General features: G+C 53.9%; 1 protein-coding gene across 1 annotated transcript; it reads right to left on the bottom strand.

The window, feature by feature from the left end:
- Positions 1-1,964: 1,964 nt before the first annotated feature.
- URM1 (ubiquitin related modifier 1) lies at positions 1,965-18,037 on the bottom strand. Its single transcript, XM_082775947.1, has 5 exons — positions 17,966-18,037; positions 15,347-15,417; positions 4,071-4,152; positions 2,969-3,017; positions 1,965-2,216 (listed from the first exon to the last, which is right to left on the bottom strand). The coding sequence occupies exons 1-5, from the start codon at positions 17,998-18,000 to the stop codon at positions 2,148-2,150; spliced, it is 306 nt and encodes a 101-aa protein (XP_082632073.1). The 5' UTR covers positions 18,001-18,037; the 3' UTR covers positions 1,965-2,147.
- Positions 18,038-18,461: the final 424 nt, after the last annotated feature.

An 18,461-nucleotide genomic window follows, 5' to 3' on the forward strand; every position in this document is an offset into this window, starting at 1 on the left:
AGAGTGTTTTCAAAGGGTTTTTATTTCAGAAAGTTTTTGTTACCGGGTTTTGCTGCGCCTCTCTCCCCCCCCCCCCCCCTTGCCCGGCATCCCTCACCTCCCCGTTCCCAGATTTCCAGCAGGGATTGGCAGCTTTTACTCCAGCAGGAGCCGAGCACGGGGCCCACCTGCGCTAGTGAGGGCCAACACTTCCCCATGAAGGCACTCATCCTGCCGGGAACAAGCAGCTGGGGGGGATGAGCACAGAAAAGCCCAGCCCGAGGCAAAACCGTGGTGAGATGCAGGGCAGGCAGCAGAAAAAAAATGCCTCTTCCCAGCTAGGTTTAAGGCCGTTTTTGAGCCACGCAGGTTCGCTGGTTTTCAGCCAGTCCTACCGTCACCTGGAGCCCCCTCCTGCTCCCCTCGCCCAGCAGGGCCAGGGCAGGGAGGAGCCTTTGGCCCGTCCGTGTGGCTCACAAACGGCACAAGCTGGGCTGGAGCTGCCGCGGCCGGGTTCGGAGAGGGCCGAGTGTCGCTTCGCTAGCGGTGGCGTGCGCTGAAGTTCAGGTCTCTCAGCTGCGGCAGCGTCGTAGCTCGCGGTGCTCGTGGTTACGCAGGTTATGGCGGGGTGAACGTGACCGAGGAGTCACCAGAGCAGCCAGCCGGGGGAACTGCTCGTTGGCACTCCCTCCCCGTCAGGCAGAGGAACTCCTCCACAGCGCGGGATGGGAGAGGCTCCTGGCGTGAGCGCTGCCCGAGCAGGGGCTGGCACGCTGTGCTGCTCACTGCCTCGGCTCCTCCTCGGTGTTGCAGGGAGCTGGAGGTGGTGCAGGGCAGCTCAGAGGGCACAGGGAGCAGCTCCCAGCACAGGCCAGCCCCTCTGCCCCGTGCAGGAACCACGGTGAGCTGTGTGAAAACAGAGGTGAGCAGGGCCGGGGGAGCGCAGGAAGGGGCGAGGAAGGAAGGCCGCAGCGCGGTGCAGACCTGCGGGGCCAACGCCGTCCTCTCGGGCTCCTTCCCCGTGCTCTCGCCGTGGCAGGTGGGCCAGTTCGCCCGTCCGAGGAAACTTCTGGAAGCTGAACGGCATCTCTGTCCTAGCAGAGCCCCGCGCTGCCACTTGCGCTGCGCCCACAGGACGTCCTCGGGGCGCGCAGCGAGAAGCCTCCCCCTGCTGCTGCTGGAAAGGGTTAAAAGCCTCTCTCTCTTTCCCTGCTCTCCACTTTTACCGTGCTCTCAAGCCCCTGCCTCCCGCCCTGCCCAGCCTGAAGCAGCAGCACTGGCGTGAACCCGCCCCGCGCCGCCTCCGGCTCCACATCTCTCCAGGAGCAGCGCAGCTCCCCGCTGCTCCACACCTGCACAGAATGAAACGAAGGCTGATCAATTCTGTCCGTCACCTTGACAGAAAGATAATTTGCTGCCCTTATCGCTCCGTGCTGTCTGAGAGCAGGCATGGGTTTGTTTACCCTCCAACCAAATGGCTGTAAATTGACATTGTTTGTGGACCCACGCTTCACCCTGCCGCAGCTCAGGTATGCAGGAGGCATAGGGCACCAGAAAAACAGAAACAAAAAAGCGTGTTTGTCTACTGCCTGCAGATAAATAGTGAGACAGGTGGAGAGCCGGCACAGAGGGCTCTGAAGCTGTAACCTCCACCACCTCCCAGTAAAGCCACCTTTTGTCTCCTTGCACTTCCCGTCTCATCCTTCCCCAGGCAGCCCCCTGGCTGCTGCGATAGCCTGCACAACCCTAAACACCGCGTGAAAAGATCCCCAGCACCAAAGCAAAGGCACCACGCCTCACCCCAGAGGGGGTACAATCCCCCCCAAACGCCTCACTGCCTGCAAAGAGGCACCATCAGGGTCCAGCAGCCCTCTTCCTTCCGTCACAAAACCACAGTTGCACATGCAGCAGGTGCTCTCTGCTCGTTGAGGTACCTGAAGTGCAGTCAGGAGAGGTGAAATGAGGACCAAAAGATGGATGCTGTCTCAGCACACAGCAGGCCGCACGTTGGCGAGGCTTTATTTGGATGTGTAGGAACAAGGGAATATGGTGGGAAGGTGCCGAGACCGGGCATGGACAGTTCAAGAGAGTTTTGGGTGGGTTTAGGTTTTTGTTTGTTTGTTTTTGGCCAAAGGTTTGGATTTACGTCCTCTTGTTTTTCCAGGAGTTCACCCGCCGTGTAATGTCGAGATGAAAAGCACATTATCCTGGTCCTGGAGTTTGTAATCCAGCTCACCCTGCAGGCCAAGGGAAAAAAAAAAAAAAAAAAAAGAAAGAAAAATGGTTGAAATGTCACTTCCAAATACTAGCTGCAAAGAGAAAACATCTTGTAAAAAGCTGGTGAGCGTTAGGGAGAGCAGAAGGGGATAGATGGATGTTTTCATCTTAAAGGCAGCAAAGGTGAGAGATCAGAGAAGGATCTGACACTCATTATCCCAGGAACACGCCGCTTTCTGGACCACGGTTTTGACAGAACAGGTGGTTGCCTGAGGCAGGAAAATAGTTAGGGACTGTTTGTTTGCTGAGCACAACAGTGGGCTGAAAGGGAGAGGCATGAAGCAGTTGCTTGTTTGGGTAGAAACCTCCCCAGGGCTGTCTTCACCAGCTAGGGCACCACCCTGCTCCTGCTGAGGGGTCTGGATCAGGGCTGGGAAGCTGCCCGGGACCCCCCAGGCTCTTCCCCCCTGCGTGGATGAGAGCTGGGAGCAGCCAGGGGTGAGCAGCCCGCCGCTGGAGGCCGGGGAATATGAGGGCTCTCTCCTCAGACAGAGGCTGGCTGATGAGACTCAGCAGGTTAGAGCGAGGCTGCAGGCTGTGGAACAGCCCCGGTGGTACAAGGCAGGGCAGAGATCCCAGCCTGCCCCTTCCCCCTCAAATCCCAGACACTTGGCTCGGGGCAAGAATCTGAAATAGCTTCTCTGAGAGCAACTGCAGAACAGACAGAGCAATATTTTCAACAAAGAAAAAGTCAAAGTGAAGGAGTACAGACCATTAGTTCCCAGTCTGCGTCGTTGATGAGCACCAAAATTCCTGGCCTCCTGCAGAACACAGAAATAATTAGGATACAGGGCGGCTAAAAAGCTCCACAAATAGTTAAGAACGAGGGACGTTAAAGCACAGATCACAAGCTGGCTGCCTGTAAAGCCAAAGGGAAAAAGGAATCCTAGCATGGAGGTAGGAACAGGTACAGTCTGTGCCCTTTCTAGATCAAATAAAGGGGAGGCAGGAGCAATCCCAGAGCTCATTTAAATCAAAATGCACCATTCCTGAGGATGCTCCAGGATGACTATATTTCCGTACCACGTAGAAAAGCCAGGTAATTAAAACCCCCACACAACAGTCGAGCGCAGAGAGCTCGATGGGAAGGAAGGGGAAGGCATTCCGGAGCCCCTACCGAAGGCGGCAACCACCTGGGATCCACTGCGAGCCCCCGGTTCCAGGCAGAGGGATTCCCCCTCTTTGATCTTCAGTGTCCTGCAATTGTCTCTCCTGTTACCAGGGGACCTGGCACACGCTTCAGCTCACAAAGATCCGTGACGAATGTTAAACACCCCCAGCGCCACCCCGCAGTCAGGGATGGTTTGCACAGCTCACTCTGCTCCATTTCTCTCTCTCTCTCTTTTTTTTTTTTTTCCTTTCCCCCTCCACGAGGCTGGCCCCATTTTGACAATAAAAATACATTTCCCAGAAGAAATGTTTGTTGGCACTTCGCCGAGCGACTGCTTCAGTCCCAGTGATGTCAGCAGGGAATGGACAGACCTGCTAAAAGTCCTGGAATTGGGGATATGCGAGCTGCACCGCTCCAGGTGGTAACGCGGAGAGCAGAAATTATCTGGGGTCCTGCTTTGGGTTTAAGGCTTAAGGATTCGGGGTGAGGGCTGCAAAAGGCAGACGAGCTCTCCAGGGAACAGTGGGAGGTAGAGCTTGGAGATCCTTCCAAACCCAGGGGACACCCTCCTCGTTATCACGTCAGCATATCCCCTGTTTTCAGGGACATTTCCCTTCCTGCAACCAACAGGAAAAACGCAGCCCAAGCCACGGGCATCACCAGAGAGGGAAGCGCAGGGAAGGTTCACGGCAGCTGTACTTACACAGATTCCCCTTGCATAAACAATTCCGGCCGTTCCTTCAGCAGATTCGTTTTGATCCACTTTAGCAGGTTCCTGATATCCCCTGCAAGGAGAGAGGAGAGCAGGTTACAGGCGAGCTGACAGCTCCTGGGCAGTGCCAGGACAAAGCGATTGTTCACCCACCAAAAGGAGACGAGGAACCTGCCGGCTAGATGGGGAGAGCCCCACTCCTCCCATCAGAGCAGGACTGCCCCTCAGCAGCAGCTACCCAGGCAGCTCAAAGCCTTCAGCTCCCCGGGTTGGCAGAAAAGGGTTGCTCCTCCCCGGAGAAAGGGCGATTTGGGGACTGGTGCCCCCCTGCCTGAGCTGGTGGGGGTAAAAAAAGGAAGTCTGAGAGCTGGAGCAGCTCTTTGGCAAGGGCCTCTTCCTTCAAACCCCCTGCTCTGTGCGCTGCAGGCATCCCACAAGGCTGACGCAGCAGCACCGAAGCAGGAGATTCCTGATAAGATTCCTTCAGCACACCCCACGCCCTGCGCATCCCGGACTTGCCCAACAAATCGCTATTTAACCCAGCATTTAATTCAATTCTAAAAGTCCAGACAAGTGTGCCGAGCATCTGAACGAACAGCAGAGACACCAGGGGTACCGAAACCAGCTCCAGCTCCTGGAGACGTGCTCTGCAGCTCACAGACGTGCACAGAACCAGGCACCACGCAGGCCCTGGCCGTGCCAGGTGTGTTTGGGGCACTCGTCACGTTGTTCAGCGTTGCTCCTGCTGGCGTAGCCGTGCTCCCCGTGCCCGGCCTCCTCCCTCCCCACCAGCTCCCTCCCCGTGCACTTCGTGCTCACGGCTTCTTTATTAAAGCTCAGCCTTTATCTTTCCATTTCGGTAGGTGACAGGAAGGATTTGTCTTCATGTAAAAGGAGGAGGAGACACTGCTGGCGGGTTTTTATAGTATCAATTTTACTTTGTGAGGCAAAAACAATTTCTTTAGTGATAGCATCAGTTAATTTCCTATTGGAGAGGTGAGAAGAGACGATGGGGGGGGGGGGAATAATCCATTACAGGGCTTAGAGAAGCTGACAAATTACAACGTGGAGTTCTCCTGCCTTTGCCTCTATATTTCACCATTCCACAACCCACTTCATCACTCTGAATCCACGATCAGTTATTCTCCCGGGGCTCCTTTAAACAACCCTTTGAAAGCCCTGGAAGAGTTTTGTTTGTTTTAGAGGCGCGAAGCCGCTTCCCGGAGGCGGCGAGGGCTGGAGCTGCTCTCGGGTCCTGGCGACTCCTGCACGTGTGGCAGCCCCGCCGTGCTTGCAGGGAACCCTCCTGCACAGAAATCCAACCCCCTGCGTCTGATTCACCAAGCGTTTGCTTCGTGAGCAGCAAAAACAAACGCGCTGGCAGCAGCTCGACCCAGTCCCTGACACACAGTGGGGTTTTATAGGACTGTGGACACCCAGGGCTGGGGTTCTTCCAGTAGGGTCACCCCATCGCTGCTGTCACGCTAAGGGTGAGCAGCCCTGGCGATGGGGACGTGTCTTTTTTCCTAAGGAAAGGGGGAGCTGCTGGGATTCCACCTCCATTTCCCCCGTTTCGTGGCTCTGGACCACAGAAAAATGCTGCCGCAGCGTCAGGCCCTCAGGATCCCACACCCAAACGGCTCCCGCTCTCCATCACTGAGAAATGAAAGCTGGGGAGGAAGAAAGATGGAGAGAAGCCTTCGGGAGGAGGAGGAGGCGGGGGGGCGCGGAGGGGACACCGGCCCCACCAGCAGCGCGCCCGCGAGCTGTTTCATATTTATGCACTTGCGGCGGGGCACGCAACAATGAGCTGTGCCATACACAATTCTCCCTGCCTGGAATGAGCAGCCCTTTCCTCTGGGACCTTTCGGGAGAGATCATTTAACCAGAAACACGCTGCACCAGCTGGATAAAAGGCAGCCACCTAGACGCAGGCTGGACTGAGGGGCGAGAGGACTGATTTATTTGAGGCCGCGCTGGAAGATTCCCTCGGCCCTGCTCCTCCCGTAATAAACGTTATTTCCAGCCCCACCTGAGCCTACATTCATTTAGCCCTCCCCACAAGTCACGCACATGCACTGAAGAATTCAGGCAGCAGGAAAAAACTGACGCCCTGTGCATGCCTGGAGCTTCCCTGCTCTTAGCAGTGATGAAAATGAAGGCCCCTTCTCTTTGGCCAACCTTCACACTAATACTTGCAGCTGATTTCTCTGCACTGAACCTTTTTTTTCCCCCCACCTTCATGTCTTTACAATCTGCGCACCAAGATTACTAGAACGAATCAATTACAGAGGATGAAAAATGACCAGAGACGCCCCAAAACCACCTCGGCCACGGAAGCTATCGGAAAGGAACAAAATTGCTTCCATCGCAGTTGGTCTGGGGAGAAGCCATCCTGCAGCTCAGCACCTTGATCAGTTCCTACACAGCATCACGATGGCAATAACCAGAGGTGAATTACCTCCTGCCTCTTGTCTTTGACATACGTGGAGTTCCTGAGGCAGTTTCTGAGCTGGGTCGGGCCCAGGTTGCTCCCTGGGTGAAGGATTTGCTGCGCAAGCAGTCAGGTCCCCACACCCAACAAAGAAGGAGGGGAAAAAATAATCCCCACCAAAAAGCCACCCTAACTGTCCTCACTGTTGGCAGCATCAGCAGAGAAGCCAGAGCGAAGAGGCCGGGGAAGCTGAAATATTCTCAAACTGCAAAGGAGGGACCGGAGCACATGGTAGGAAATCCCTGCCTCATTTGTACACAGAGACAGCTTCTGCTGCCTGTGCTAACAGTACATCAAACCTCTCCAAATTCTCGGGAAAAATAATCTAAAGTTAATTAAAAAAAAAAAAAAAAGGGAAAACTGACGAACGTTTGAGAAAACTGCTTAGTTCAAGTGCACAGATGGGAGCTCAAACCCACAATACATGCATAAAACAAATCACCCAGCGAAACACACAGCTCAGGAAAACGCCGAGCGTGCTCGCAGTGACACAAAGTCATTGGCTTGTCACGCAAGCGGACAGGATGCAAAAACTGCAGTGAGCGTGCATACAAAAACCCCACAGCCTCGGCTCGTTTTCAGCCCAGCTGCAGTACAAACGCTCCTGGTAGTGGCGGGGAGAACTGCACAGCCTGCTCGGTCCCCTCGCGTCTCCTCTGAGGCCTGATCTTCTGCGTTATCCCCACTGCTCCTTGATGAGGAATCTGCTGAGCTCCCTCTGCAAGAGAAGCGCGCCTGGGACTCCATTTTAGCACTGCCTGGAACAAGAGCCCGGGTTCATTCGCACCCTGAAACCCAGGGCTGAAGCCCATAGATCTTCCCCAGCTCAATAAAACCTCCTTGGCCTGACAGGTTCATCAGCCATAGCTCAGCAGAGAGGGCGCTCCCCGTGAGCAGAGAAAACAGGAGCCTGGAGTAAGAAACACCGAGCTGGGGGTTGCAGGGGAAGACCCTCACACCGAGCTGACACACGTGCAGGAACGCAGAAGGATTTTGCAGGATCCCAGTTACACAAACACACGGCCCCGCTCCCAGGAGCTGCACAGGGCACGGGCAGCCTCGCACACACACGTGCAGCGCCCGGACACCTCCGTGTCCCCGGCCTTAAAATCCCAATAATGGCCAGCAGGCAGCACAGAGCGCCCAGAGGGCATCCCGAGGGTGCAGTCACACCCGTATCACGCCTTGGCTGCAGAGCTGAGCGCTTCTTTCAGAGAAGAGGGGAACCCTACAAAGGGCGAAGCATGGAAAATTCCCTTCTGGTCCGCAATAAAGAAGATCTATGCAGCACTGGTCACTAAGGGGTCAGTGCCGCAGGAGCACGGCGCTTTCCCGGGCCGCCTCGCGGATTGCTCCCCGTGGGGTACCGCTTCTTTGACCCAGAATCAGATCATTTATCATACTGACCATGGCTGAGCTCCAATTTGCTGAGGTCACTAACTCTGGACGAGCGCCGCTCCACCCACATTCTCCGCCACTGGCCTGTAACCATGACAAAGCCCCTTCCCTGCCGCTCCTCTGCCATTATTCCCCCTGCCTGCATGGAAATGTAGGGAGAGACGATCTGTAGCCCCCTTCCCTGCTCAAGCAGCATGTTTCTAAAGAGACAAACCGGCTCCCGGTACCTGCTGCCCCGCCAGGTGAACGCTTGCTGTGTGCTTTTCCATCTCACGGCACTCCGGGAACCTGCTCTGTAAAAGAGCCTGCTACAAAACCTGACCTGAGGGATGCTTCAGCCTCTCGCAGCCTCCCATCTGATATGCAAATCACTCGCTGAAGCAGACGATGGTGAGCCATAAACCGCAGAAGACGACCTGGAATAGCTTAGAGAAATGGAGTCACAGGCAAACGGGCTCGGTGCTGCGCAGAGCCAGGCTGAGAGCAAAATCCATTTTGTCTGACAGGCACACGAGCCCACCCTGCCAGGCGCTGGAGTGGCCGCTGCTTTAAGTGCTACAGAAATATCAGGGGGTAACTACAGGAGAATCCCACTTGTTCCTCTCTTCTGTTGTTGTCTGCTCTAAGCAAACATCAAGGTCTTGGTTTGTGTCATTTTTATTTGTATTACAACACCCTCCTCTCACTTCCCAGCCCGGAGAGAAGCCTTAGCAGCTCTTCCCCATTTCCTTGTGTCCACGGGATCAGAGGGCTCTTTCATCGCCCTGCTGTTATCAGCAGAGGCTCAGATCCCAGCCGTCACTGAGCGATTCTCAGCCCTGAGGTTTTAACACAGCTCCCCCGAGCTGCAGAGGAGCTGCTCGGGATCTCCCGTGCCCCGCAGGCTGCTGGCAGGACACCACAAGTTCAAGGGATCTCCAACGCCCCTACGTAGCCAGCAGCGAGGCTCCAGATCCATCAGCTCCCGTTACAAGAAAGCAGCTCTGGGCTGCTCCTCGGGGTAAACCTAATCCCCGCGCGTTCCCAAAGTCAGAGCATCTAATCCCGTAACACCCGATGCTATTGTCACTCCAGCCTCCCAAAGAAATGCCGGTGCACCAAACCGTCTCCTTTAATTAGGATCACAGATCGCTGCTGCTGGTCCGGAGCCTTGCCTCCTGTTCAAAATTATCGAGGGAAGGACCTGGGAGAGCCTCACAGGCTCCTGCACAGGCAGCAGAGGGCCAGATGAGGAAGCACAGACACGAAAAATACCAGGTTAACAGCTCCTGCGCTTTTATCCCTCTGGCAGCGCAGAATTACCTGCAACAAAAGCGCACCCCCAGCCTTGCCCGCTCCGATTCTGAGATGCTCGAGCCACAGAGGCCTGCTACCAGCCCCCCAGGAGACTGCGCCATGGTCTGACAGTTTTGCAGTCGGGAATCTTCCCGCGACGCACCAAACTCCCTTTTCTCCACTCCTCCCTATCAATCTGTGCTCGATGGCACTGCATCACCCCGGCTATCATCCGTCCTTCCCTGTGACCAAGGAGATATCCCACCTCACTGCTTTTCCGCTCATTTATCCCGCTTAACCTTGAATCTTGCTGGTTATTTTTTGTTTTAAGCTGCTGAGGAAGACAATTCAGAGGACGCCTTGCTAACTGCAGGCACAAAGCTTAGCCAGAACCCAGCACACTGCATTTTTCCCCTCTCTCAATTTTTCCCAGCGCCTGGGTTTTGCGTGCGTGCGGAGGGTTACGAAGGAAAACCCTCTCGGTGTCACAGGAGCCCCATGTGAGACCCCGCAGAGGAAGGTGGCTGCTCCTGCAGGAGCTGCAGAGGGATTCCCTGGCAGCCTGGCACCGCACGCAGCCAGCCTGGCAGAGGGAATCCCCCAGGGCCGGGCTCTCCCGGGCACTGCCAGCTGGAGAAGAGCTCCCTGAAGCAGACCCCTCGCCCCCCTTCCAGCCGTGCTGGTGGCTGGTGTCCCCTCTGGCTGCTGGATGAGTCAGTGTCACAGCTCAGTGACTGCCATCGTTTTCTTCCCCTAAATGCAGGGACCACGCCGAGCCCAGCCCTCGCCTCTCACTTTCGGGCTCGGCTCTGCTGGGCTATTATCACTTTCATACAGGGCAAGCACCATTAAACCGATTCCTGCCCACCCAGCCCAGCCACCCCCACGGATACTCCGAGCCCCTCAGTCTTACTTGAAAGGGGAAAAGAAAGGGCCAGTGAGATGATCAGGGTGGAGGAGAGGGGGGGTAAGATTTACAAGTGAATGGAGGTAAGAATGGAGCAGTTTGTGGGATAAAGGGGCTGCAGAGGGAGCTTTACAGATGTGCAGAGGGACGGCGGCTCATTGTTTAATTAAGCAGAAAGTGGCTCTTTTGAAAAGCAATTTTGCACAGGAGCTCTGAGCTCAGCAAACAACTCCTGCGAGTGAGGGCAGGAGGAGAAAGGAACAGCTGGCCCGGAGCCGTGTGAACCGCATGCTAAGCGGTTTAAAGGGCCCGGATCCTCCTCCCCAAGCCCTGCTCCGCTGCCACCCTCAGAACAGTGCTGTCAGCGCAGCAAATCCCACCGAGAGAAAAGAGAGAGCCGAGGGAAGGAGGGGGGGGAGGCACGGCGCAGAGAGGTTATCCCGCTAGGTGCCCGCACTGCAGCGCGGCGGCCGGGGAGGCGGGGAAGGGGGGGAAAAGCCAGGCTTTGTTAGCCCTGGGGATTTGGTCGCACACAAGAGCTGGGTTCTGGCTGCCTGGGAAGCTCCCCGCACAATGAGCGGCTCCGCGGCCTCCCTCGAGGGTGTTGGGGCTGCTGCTGTAGGGCTGTGACACCTCTCCCCGTCCCTCGTCCCTCATCCCTCGCCAGGGACCTGCTGCTCCTCCTCGGGCTGAAGCTGGGAGCTGGAGCATTGAGAGCAGCCGTGGTGGGGATGCTCCTTCACGCCGAGCTCCTGGCTGCAGGTGGGGTGCCAGCCCGGTAACTCGGTGAGCCCCCTTCCTCACCCCGACACGTGCAGTGATTCCCTGCCTCCCCTGAGCCCTGCCGTGCTCCAAGACCTGGCCGCGTGGAATTCCTCACCTACAGCTTCCTGCCGGCCTTCCAGCAAGCCTCTGCGTCACCACCACCACTTTGATTCCTTTCTGGAGCAAGTTTTAAACCATCAGGGGTAATGAACAGAGCAATAAAGGCATCCCAGAGTACTAATTACTTACCAGCTACCCCGCGCTATCTAGCAGCAGCACTAGGCATTTAAAGACAACTTTTACCCTGGATTTTCAAACTTTCACTCTTGGCTTTACAGGGTTTTGTGCAGCACCCCAGTCCCTCCAAACACATGCCATTTTTAGGCCTGTAGCACAGGTGTGATCTCTCGAGATCCCCAGGCTCTTTTCTGAGGGGATGAACTCTCCCAGCTCCCCAGCAGTCCTCCACGCTGTGCACAAGGCCCCCGGGAAGCAAAGCTCTTGAGGAGCAGTCCACGCTCTTCTCTACAGGGATTTTAACATAAGCAGCACTTGGCAGATTATTTTAATTTTCCCTCTAAAAGAAAAAAAAAAAAATCTGATTAGCAACAAGCCTTTTTCCCTGGGGTTTTGGTAAAAGGAAACCACAAACAATTACCAAAACAGCCTGATTAAAAAATTATCCTTCCTGACTTGGAAGTGCCAAAACACACAGCGAATTCTGGATTAGCCCAGAAGGTCCAGGCGACCGCCGCTGCTCCTAAACCAGAAGTCCCAGCACTGAAACCGCACGAGAAGCTGGAAGTGGAAGGCGCACAGCACAACTGGCAGACACTTTACAAACAGCCCCAGCCCCCGGATACGACACCCAGAAAACTTTTGTAAGCACTCAGCAGAAAACTTTTGTAAGCCCTCTTCGCCAGCGGGACGCTGCTGATCTAAACCTGAACCGACTACAAGGGTTAAGCAACGGCAGCTACTTCCCACCCCTCCAGCGGCGTCCATGCAATTCGCATGGCCATAGACAAATCCACCACTGTGAGCCCCAGCGAGATGGAGGAAGGAGCTCCGCCACCACTCGCAGAGCAGTCATACAATGATCTATTTGATTACTGAAGCACTTGGTTAAATTACTGTGGCTTGTTTCAGGAGGAAGCTGCCAAATACATTTTCAGTTTTTAATTTAGGGTTTCTCTCTTTTATGCTCCATTGTCTCTAATAGCCTCTGAGATGCTCGAAAATAAAGTTGATTTCCCTGCCAATTTAATCCTCTCTCCATGTGACAAATATCCTTATTCCCCCAGCTGCCTTCTCCCACACACACTGTTTTTATGAGGAGGCAGCCAACGGGGCATCAGTGCCTTCAGATCCTAACAGCATTATCAGTGAGATCACCAGAACAGCCAGCAGCTCGGGACGAGGCTCTTGTTCAACTTCGGGTCCTCTTTCTGCGGCAGCTCGAAGAGATTGCACAGCCCTGCACGAAGCAGGGCTTCTGCAGAGCTGCCTTTCCCTGCAGATACATCACACCTTGTGAAGTTCTCACTTGGCAGCAACACCACGACAGCAGCGCTTTGGGAATAAAGAACTGCTGTTTTCCTGGCCTTGTAAGGATACAAAAAGCCCCTCGGATAATAAAAAGAGGTCCTGCCACACAGCTGTACCCCTTGTGGCTCGCTCTTGGCCCATTTGCAGCTTCCTTCCTCCTGCCTTGCCTAATCCCTCCAGGAGCCCATCTTCAGGCATCAGAATAGGGCAGAGAAACGAAGGTACAAAAAGTGAACTGGATTTGGAACCCACCTACTTTCCACCCAGTGCCTGTTACCAGCAAAAAGGAATGGGCTCCGCAGAATTTTGTTAAAGCAACGTTATCACCATTCAGAGAACGCTGCCCGTGTCAGCTACGGAGCATAATTTGTTTCTTTTTCTTCACATAAATATTTGTAGAATATAAAATTATATCCTCATAAAATCTTCCCCCTCCCCTCCCCTCTGGGATAGATATATAAATGCCCAAACAATTAAAATATAGCTGGGCCCAACGTCCCAGAGAGAAGAAGCTGCTCTGCAAAAAAGAGGACAAAGACAAAAATAACCCAGAAAGAAAGGAAGAGTGGGAAAGAGAGGCCAAACTGGCCAAAAATAAGCTTGACAGCTAATGAAACCAGTTAAAATGGGGTTATAAGTGCAGGTCTTCAGGCGGTCCTCATACTACAAAGCTTTCCCCAGAGCATTAAGCGATGAACACAGAAGGCAAGGTAAGCAGGGGGCCACAGCGCAGCACCGAGCTGGTTTGTTTCTCTCATCAGGGTAATTTTGGCTGCACAGGGCAGCAGGGAACACACTACGTAGATCTTCCTTTACCCAGACAGCTGAATCCTACTTCCTTGCTGGGAGAGGACCATGGACGGCATTAGGAACAGCATAAAATTGCAAGAATTTACTAAATTCCTTATTTACACGTTTCTGATTTGATTCTATTGATCTCTTACTTCTCCGATGTAATTCTCATCTGGAATATTACGACGGGTGTCTCCAGTGATCCCCTACCACCGGGCATTACTGCCACATCTGCTTACCCCATCCTCATGGTGGTGTAAACACTGCCAGAGCCTCACAACTCAGAGCGTCCAGTCCTGAGCTTCTGCCATCCCCAACCAGCCCCCAAACCGACAGCACCTTGTCACGTAAAAACCTGTGAAAGAGCCTTCACATCAAACAGCAGGCTGCAAGCCACGGGAGCTGCAAACCGCACCCAGTGCCCGTTCTGCTGCTCTTACAGGTGCAGGGATAACAGCAGCTGTAAAAAGAAAGGAAGCACGGCGGCACAAAAAGCCAGAAGCAAAAATCTATCAGATGAATCTGGAATGAATCAGCGGAGATCGTGAGCTCGAGCCCTGAGGCTGAGCCAGATCTTCAGGGAAAGATTTATCCTTTAGGATAAAGCCAGCGCTCCGGGAAGTCTGCAAAAGTCTTCCCAGCAGCTCTGAATGGGAATGGGATAGGCCACACACAACTGCACCAACAACCACCTGGCTGGAAGATCACTCTTTGGCATCACTTCCCCCCTCCCCGGGCAGAAATCCACAGCTCAGGCAGCAACCCCTCCTGCTCGAGGGTCTGATCACGGTCTGAACGCCAGCGATGCCGTGCTTGTCAGCAGGAATCCTGAACACACAGAGCACTAAAGAAAATGATGCTCTAGCCCCCACGTTCATAAACCAACCAAACGAGCGTTTTGGCAGTTCTTTACTAGCTCCCGTTTAAGGGCCCTAAGTGCTCTAACAGCGCCGGAATTCAGCGCCGAACCCTCCGGTGCCACATGGAGCTCTCACCACGGCTTCAGTAGCACCAGGGGAACGTTAAGCGACATGACTACATTCACCACACTAGTCGGTCTCAGATCGTGTTCCTAGACTCACTAACGACAGGATAACACGCTATTTCAGTGCTCCTATTACGTTTGAATTACCTATACTTATGTCCAAGTACCCGTACGGATCCCTAATTACTTACAAGCATAGCAAGGAGATTTCAGGCCTGAATGTTCACAGCGTGTAGATTGTGGTATTGCACATTCACCAGATAGTAACTGGTAACATCCCTTGATGCTTTGTGTTCACTCAGTTTCCAATCCCACCCTCCAGCAGCATAAAGCACTGCTACCTAGCTGGAAAAATCCAAAACCTACCTGCAGCAGGAGTATGTTGCAACTGAAGTACGCACACACACAAGTAGGAACAAGAGAGTTAACACAGCCCTTCCCAGTGCTGATAAGCCAAATCACAAAGCAGAGCTTGTAACTGCATCACGGGGATGCTCGAAGCTTTCACTGAACAGCTTCTTAGTTTTTATTGCGGGTAAGGCCACAGGCAGCGTGTCCAGCATCATGTTCAAGCATTAGCTTTGCCCTTTTCAATTGTATTGCTAATATAGAATGATTACACGTACTTAAAAGTATAAAAAAAAAGTAGATAAAATACACAAATGTTACACTGCTCTACACACATCTCTACACAGTGCATGTATACGCACATTTATTTATACGTGCCTCTTGGGAACCTCAAAAGAGTCAAGGCAAAACGAGGTAGAGCGGGTTATAGGAGTGCCGTGCATCAAGATGAACGTAGACATGATGGGCATGTTCCGAGGCTGGTGTCTGCCCAGGAGGAGGGAGGCCAAAGGCTTAACAAAGGACTCACTTCATGATTTGTTAGAGCATACGGGGGTGTTCGGACTATTTCTGCTTCGTATTCACTTTGAGGCCCAAGCAGCAAGCCATCTGATCAACGGCATGCCTGAAAGTGCTTTTAAAATACATCCATACCTGTAAACTACAGCAACTGCTGCACAAATAAGCTTTTGTTTTGCATGTGAATTTCATTTGTGGTCATTCTTTCAAGTTATCCAGCAGGTTCGGATACTCACAAGGCTCTGGCTGAGAAGGCAAAGTCACCTGATGCTTTTTAACACCATCGAACAAGAGTTCTGCACCACCTCTGAAACAAAAAGAACGAACTGCTGAGTTCCTCTTTATTGGCAGAAGGAAGACAGGACAAAAGCAGCAATTTCCACAGATGCCACAACGCAGCACACAAACGACACAGAATATATTCAGTACAGGATTCTCTCGGTCTTTTCTCCACTCTCAAACTGCAAAAGTCCCCTGGGGAAGGTGCCATCTCCTGTTGCCATCACACACCAGAGCCACAGTCCAGAACCCCACGGTGCCCGAGCAGGAAGGTGGCTGCATCCCAAAAAGCTTACAGAGCAGCAGGCAGTGCCCAGCCTTCCCTTTCCCATTCGCTATCAGCTCTGCTTCAGTTCCAACAGCATTACGGGCACTGCGCTACAGCTCTTCCCAAGCACCTTTCAGCCAGAAGCCTCCAGGCATTTCAGAAATGTGAAAAATCACGGCGTAGCTGTGGAGTCACCATTTCCCCCGTTTCCACTTGTAAGCAGGGAGAGGAAGTGACTCATGCGAGGTTACACGGCGAGGCAGAGGCAGCGCCAGCAATCCTCAAGTCCTGGCAGGCCTCTCCCGACCTTGTCACTGCAAAGCGCTCCCTCGCAGGAGGGTCTTGCCCGGGAGAAGCAAGCTGAGCAAGTGGCAACAATTACAAATTAACATAAAAAATACAATCTTCCTCTGCTGAACGACCTAACTTCCCTTTTCTGAGACTCAGAACTTACCGGCAGCACTCACCCTAGGTAACAAAGCGAAGCTCTGAGCCACAGCTCTGTACAGGAGAGCAAGTGTGAACAAACTACAGAATAGAGAGACCGGCAAGTGCAGGGGCTGGTCCTCACACCTGACAAAATGGGAGTTACATTCAATGCACCTCATCTCCTTTGGCTCTTAAAAAAAAAGTCTTTTTTGTAATTGCAACTTAATAAGGCTCAGCAGGTTCCTCATCTGTATCCATTTTCGGGGGGGGGGCAAAGACTGAATTCTGACTGCTTTGAGCTTGACAGACATAAGGCAGCATTCCTGGTGTGAGGCAGCAGGCCGAACTCAGCCTCAGATTATAAAACCTCACCGTGTGAGTAGGAACACAGAGCAGAAACGTGTGTGCTGCCATAAAACACGGCACAGAGGCAGGCAGGATGAGTTCTTGGTTCCAGACTGACCAGGATGGCCAGAGCTTGAACAACTGGGAAACCCAAACCACTCAGCACTCAACTGATACCGAAAAATGCTTAACCCGTTTGGAAGGAACATCTAACCGTGGCAAAATGCTATTTTCACTTAAACCATTTAAATTTATTTTTTCTTAACGAGATTACATTCTGGAAAACTTTACGGGTGCCTTGCATCTCCTGAAAACGTTCTCAATAAATTATTTAAAATAAAAAATCCCCGCCTAAATATCAGCAAAGGTGCACCCCCACGTTACCAAGTTCCTTTAAATTCGATATCTAAAAATGCCGCACTAGGTTTTCTTGGCTCTGCCATGACAGAGCACAACAGGAGCCTTGTTGTGCCCTCAGCAGCATTACTTATATGCAGCAACTCTCCTAAAGAGCACTCTGTTGGTGTTCTTCCACCAGCTCACAAAAAATAGTTATGTGCAAATTGAAGCAGCGATTATTAACATGAGCTGAGACTCGTGCAGAAGAACGAGTCACAGTAATTATATGAAAAACATTTTTTTATGCAATGAAAACAAGGTCACGCTTTGTTACAGCGGGAAATGTAGATTGCAAGATAAGGTCCTTCTGTGATGCGCTAGCTGGGGAGAACTCAGCTGCGATTTGTACATAGAGAGCTCATTTATGCATTTCCAAGGGAAGCAAAAATGCATCTCACTCTTCTGGGAAAATTAGGAGAGTTACTGCAGCTGGAAGCGGGAAAGACTGAGGAAAGGATTCTTAAGGAGAGGGGCATTTCAAGGGTTATGGCGTGTCTGTGTTTGCGAGAGGGTGGGAAAAACCAAATAAAGAGCAGCCTTTTAGCTTCTGCTAAAAGAAGGCTTTAAGGAAGGAGCACAAGTATGGTCACAAACGCTCGCAGCCTTCCCCCACAGACACTTTTCAGCTTCCCAGGGGCGGAGGGGCGGCACCGCCGGCCAAAATGCTGCGAGCGAGAGCCCGGCGGCCTCACCCCCACCTGCGGCAAGGGGCACGAAGCGCACAGCGAGCGCGCGTGAACACGCGGACACACACAGAGAGCACAGCCGGAGTGCGAGGTTTTTATTCATTATTTTAATAATTAAAAAAATAAAAGCAGGGGGAGGCGGGACGGGAGGGGTGCGCTCGCACTGAGGGGCCAGCTCGGCCCTCGCGGCCGCTGCCCCGCCCGGCCCAAGGCCGCCGGTTCCCCCGGGGAGGCCGCAGCCGCCCGGCCGGGCCTGGTGGGCCCCGGGGCCCCGTCACGGCGCCACCGGCCCGCGGGGAGCGCCGGGCGCCGGCACCGCCCGCGGGCCCGCTCGGGGCCTCGGCCCCGCTCCGCCACAGGGCCGCGGCCTTCTCGCGGACACGGGCCCGGCCCCTCCCGGCCCTGCCCGCCGCCCGGCCCCGGCCCCAGGCCCCGCCGCCCGCGCTCACCCGAACTCCACCTGCAGCGACACGGGCGCCGCCATCTTGGCGGCGGCGGGCGGGAAGGGAAGGAGGCCCAAGGCCGCGCCGGAAGTGCCCCGGGCGGGCTTCCGGCAGCGCCGCGTTACCATGGCAACGGGCAGGGAAAGGCGGAGGCCTAGGCCTAGGCCCGCTGTCCTCAGGGCGGTTCGCTGAGCTCTAGCTGCAGTTTGTGCTGTTGTAAAACACTGAATAAAAAACTGAAACACCAAATAAACCTAAACCACTCCAAATAAGCCTAAACCACTCCAAATAAACCCCAAAACACCCATCCTGCCTTAAATTCCTGTCTCGCCATTCACTGGGCCCTTCTCTGCCTGCTTTGGGTGCACAAAGGCCAGGAACGGCGGCAGCTTCCCAGCTCTAGGGCCAGGCCTCCCTCCGCCCGCTGCCCACTGATTGCTGGTGTTAGTGGGGACACAGAGATGGCCCTGCTGGGTCTGCCCGAGTGCCGCTCCTGTAGCCA

This window comes from Aythya marila (genome assembly GCF_965140915.1).
Source record: "Aythya marila genome assembly, chromosome: 19".
NCBI classification, from domain to species: domain Eukaryota; kingdom Metazoa; phylum Chordata; class Aves; order Anseriformes; family Anatidae; genus Aythya; species Aythya marila.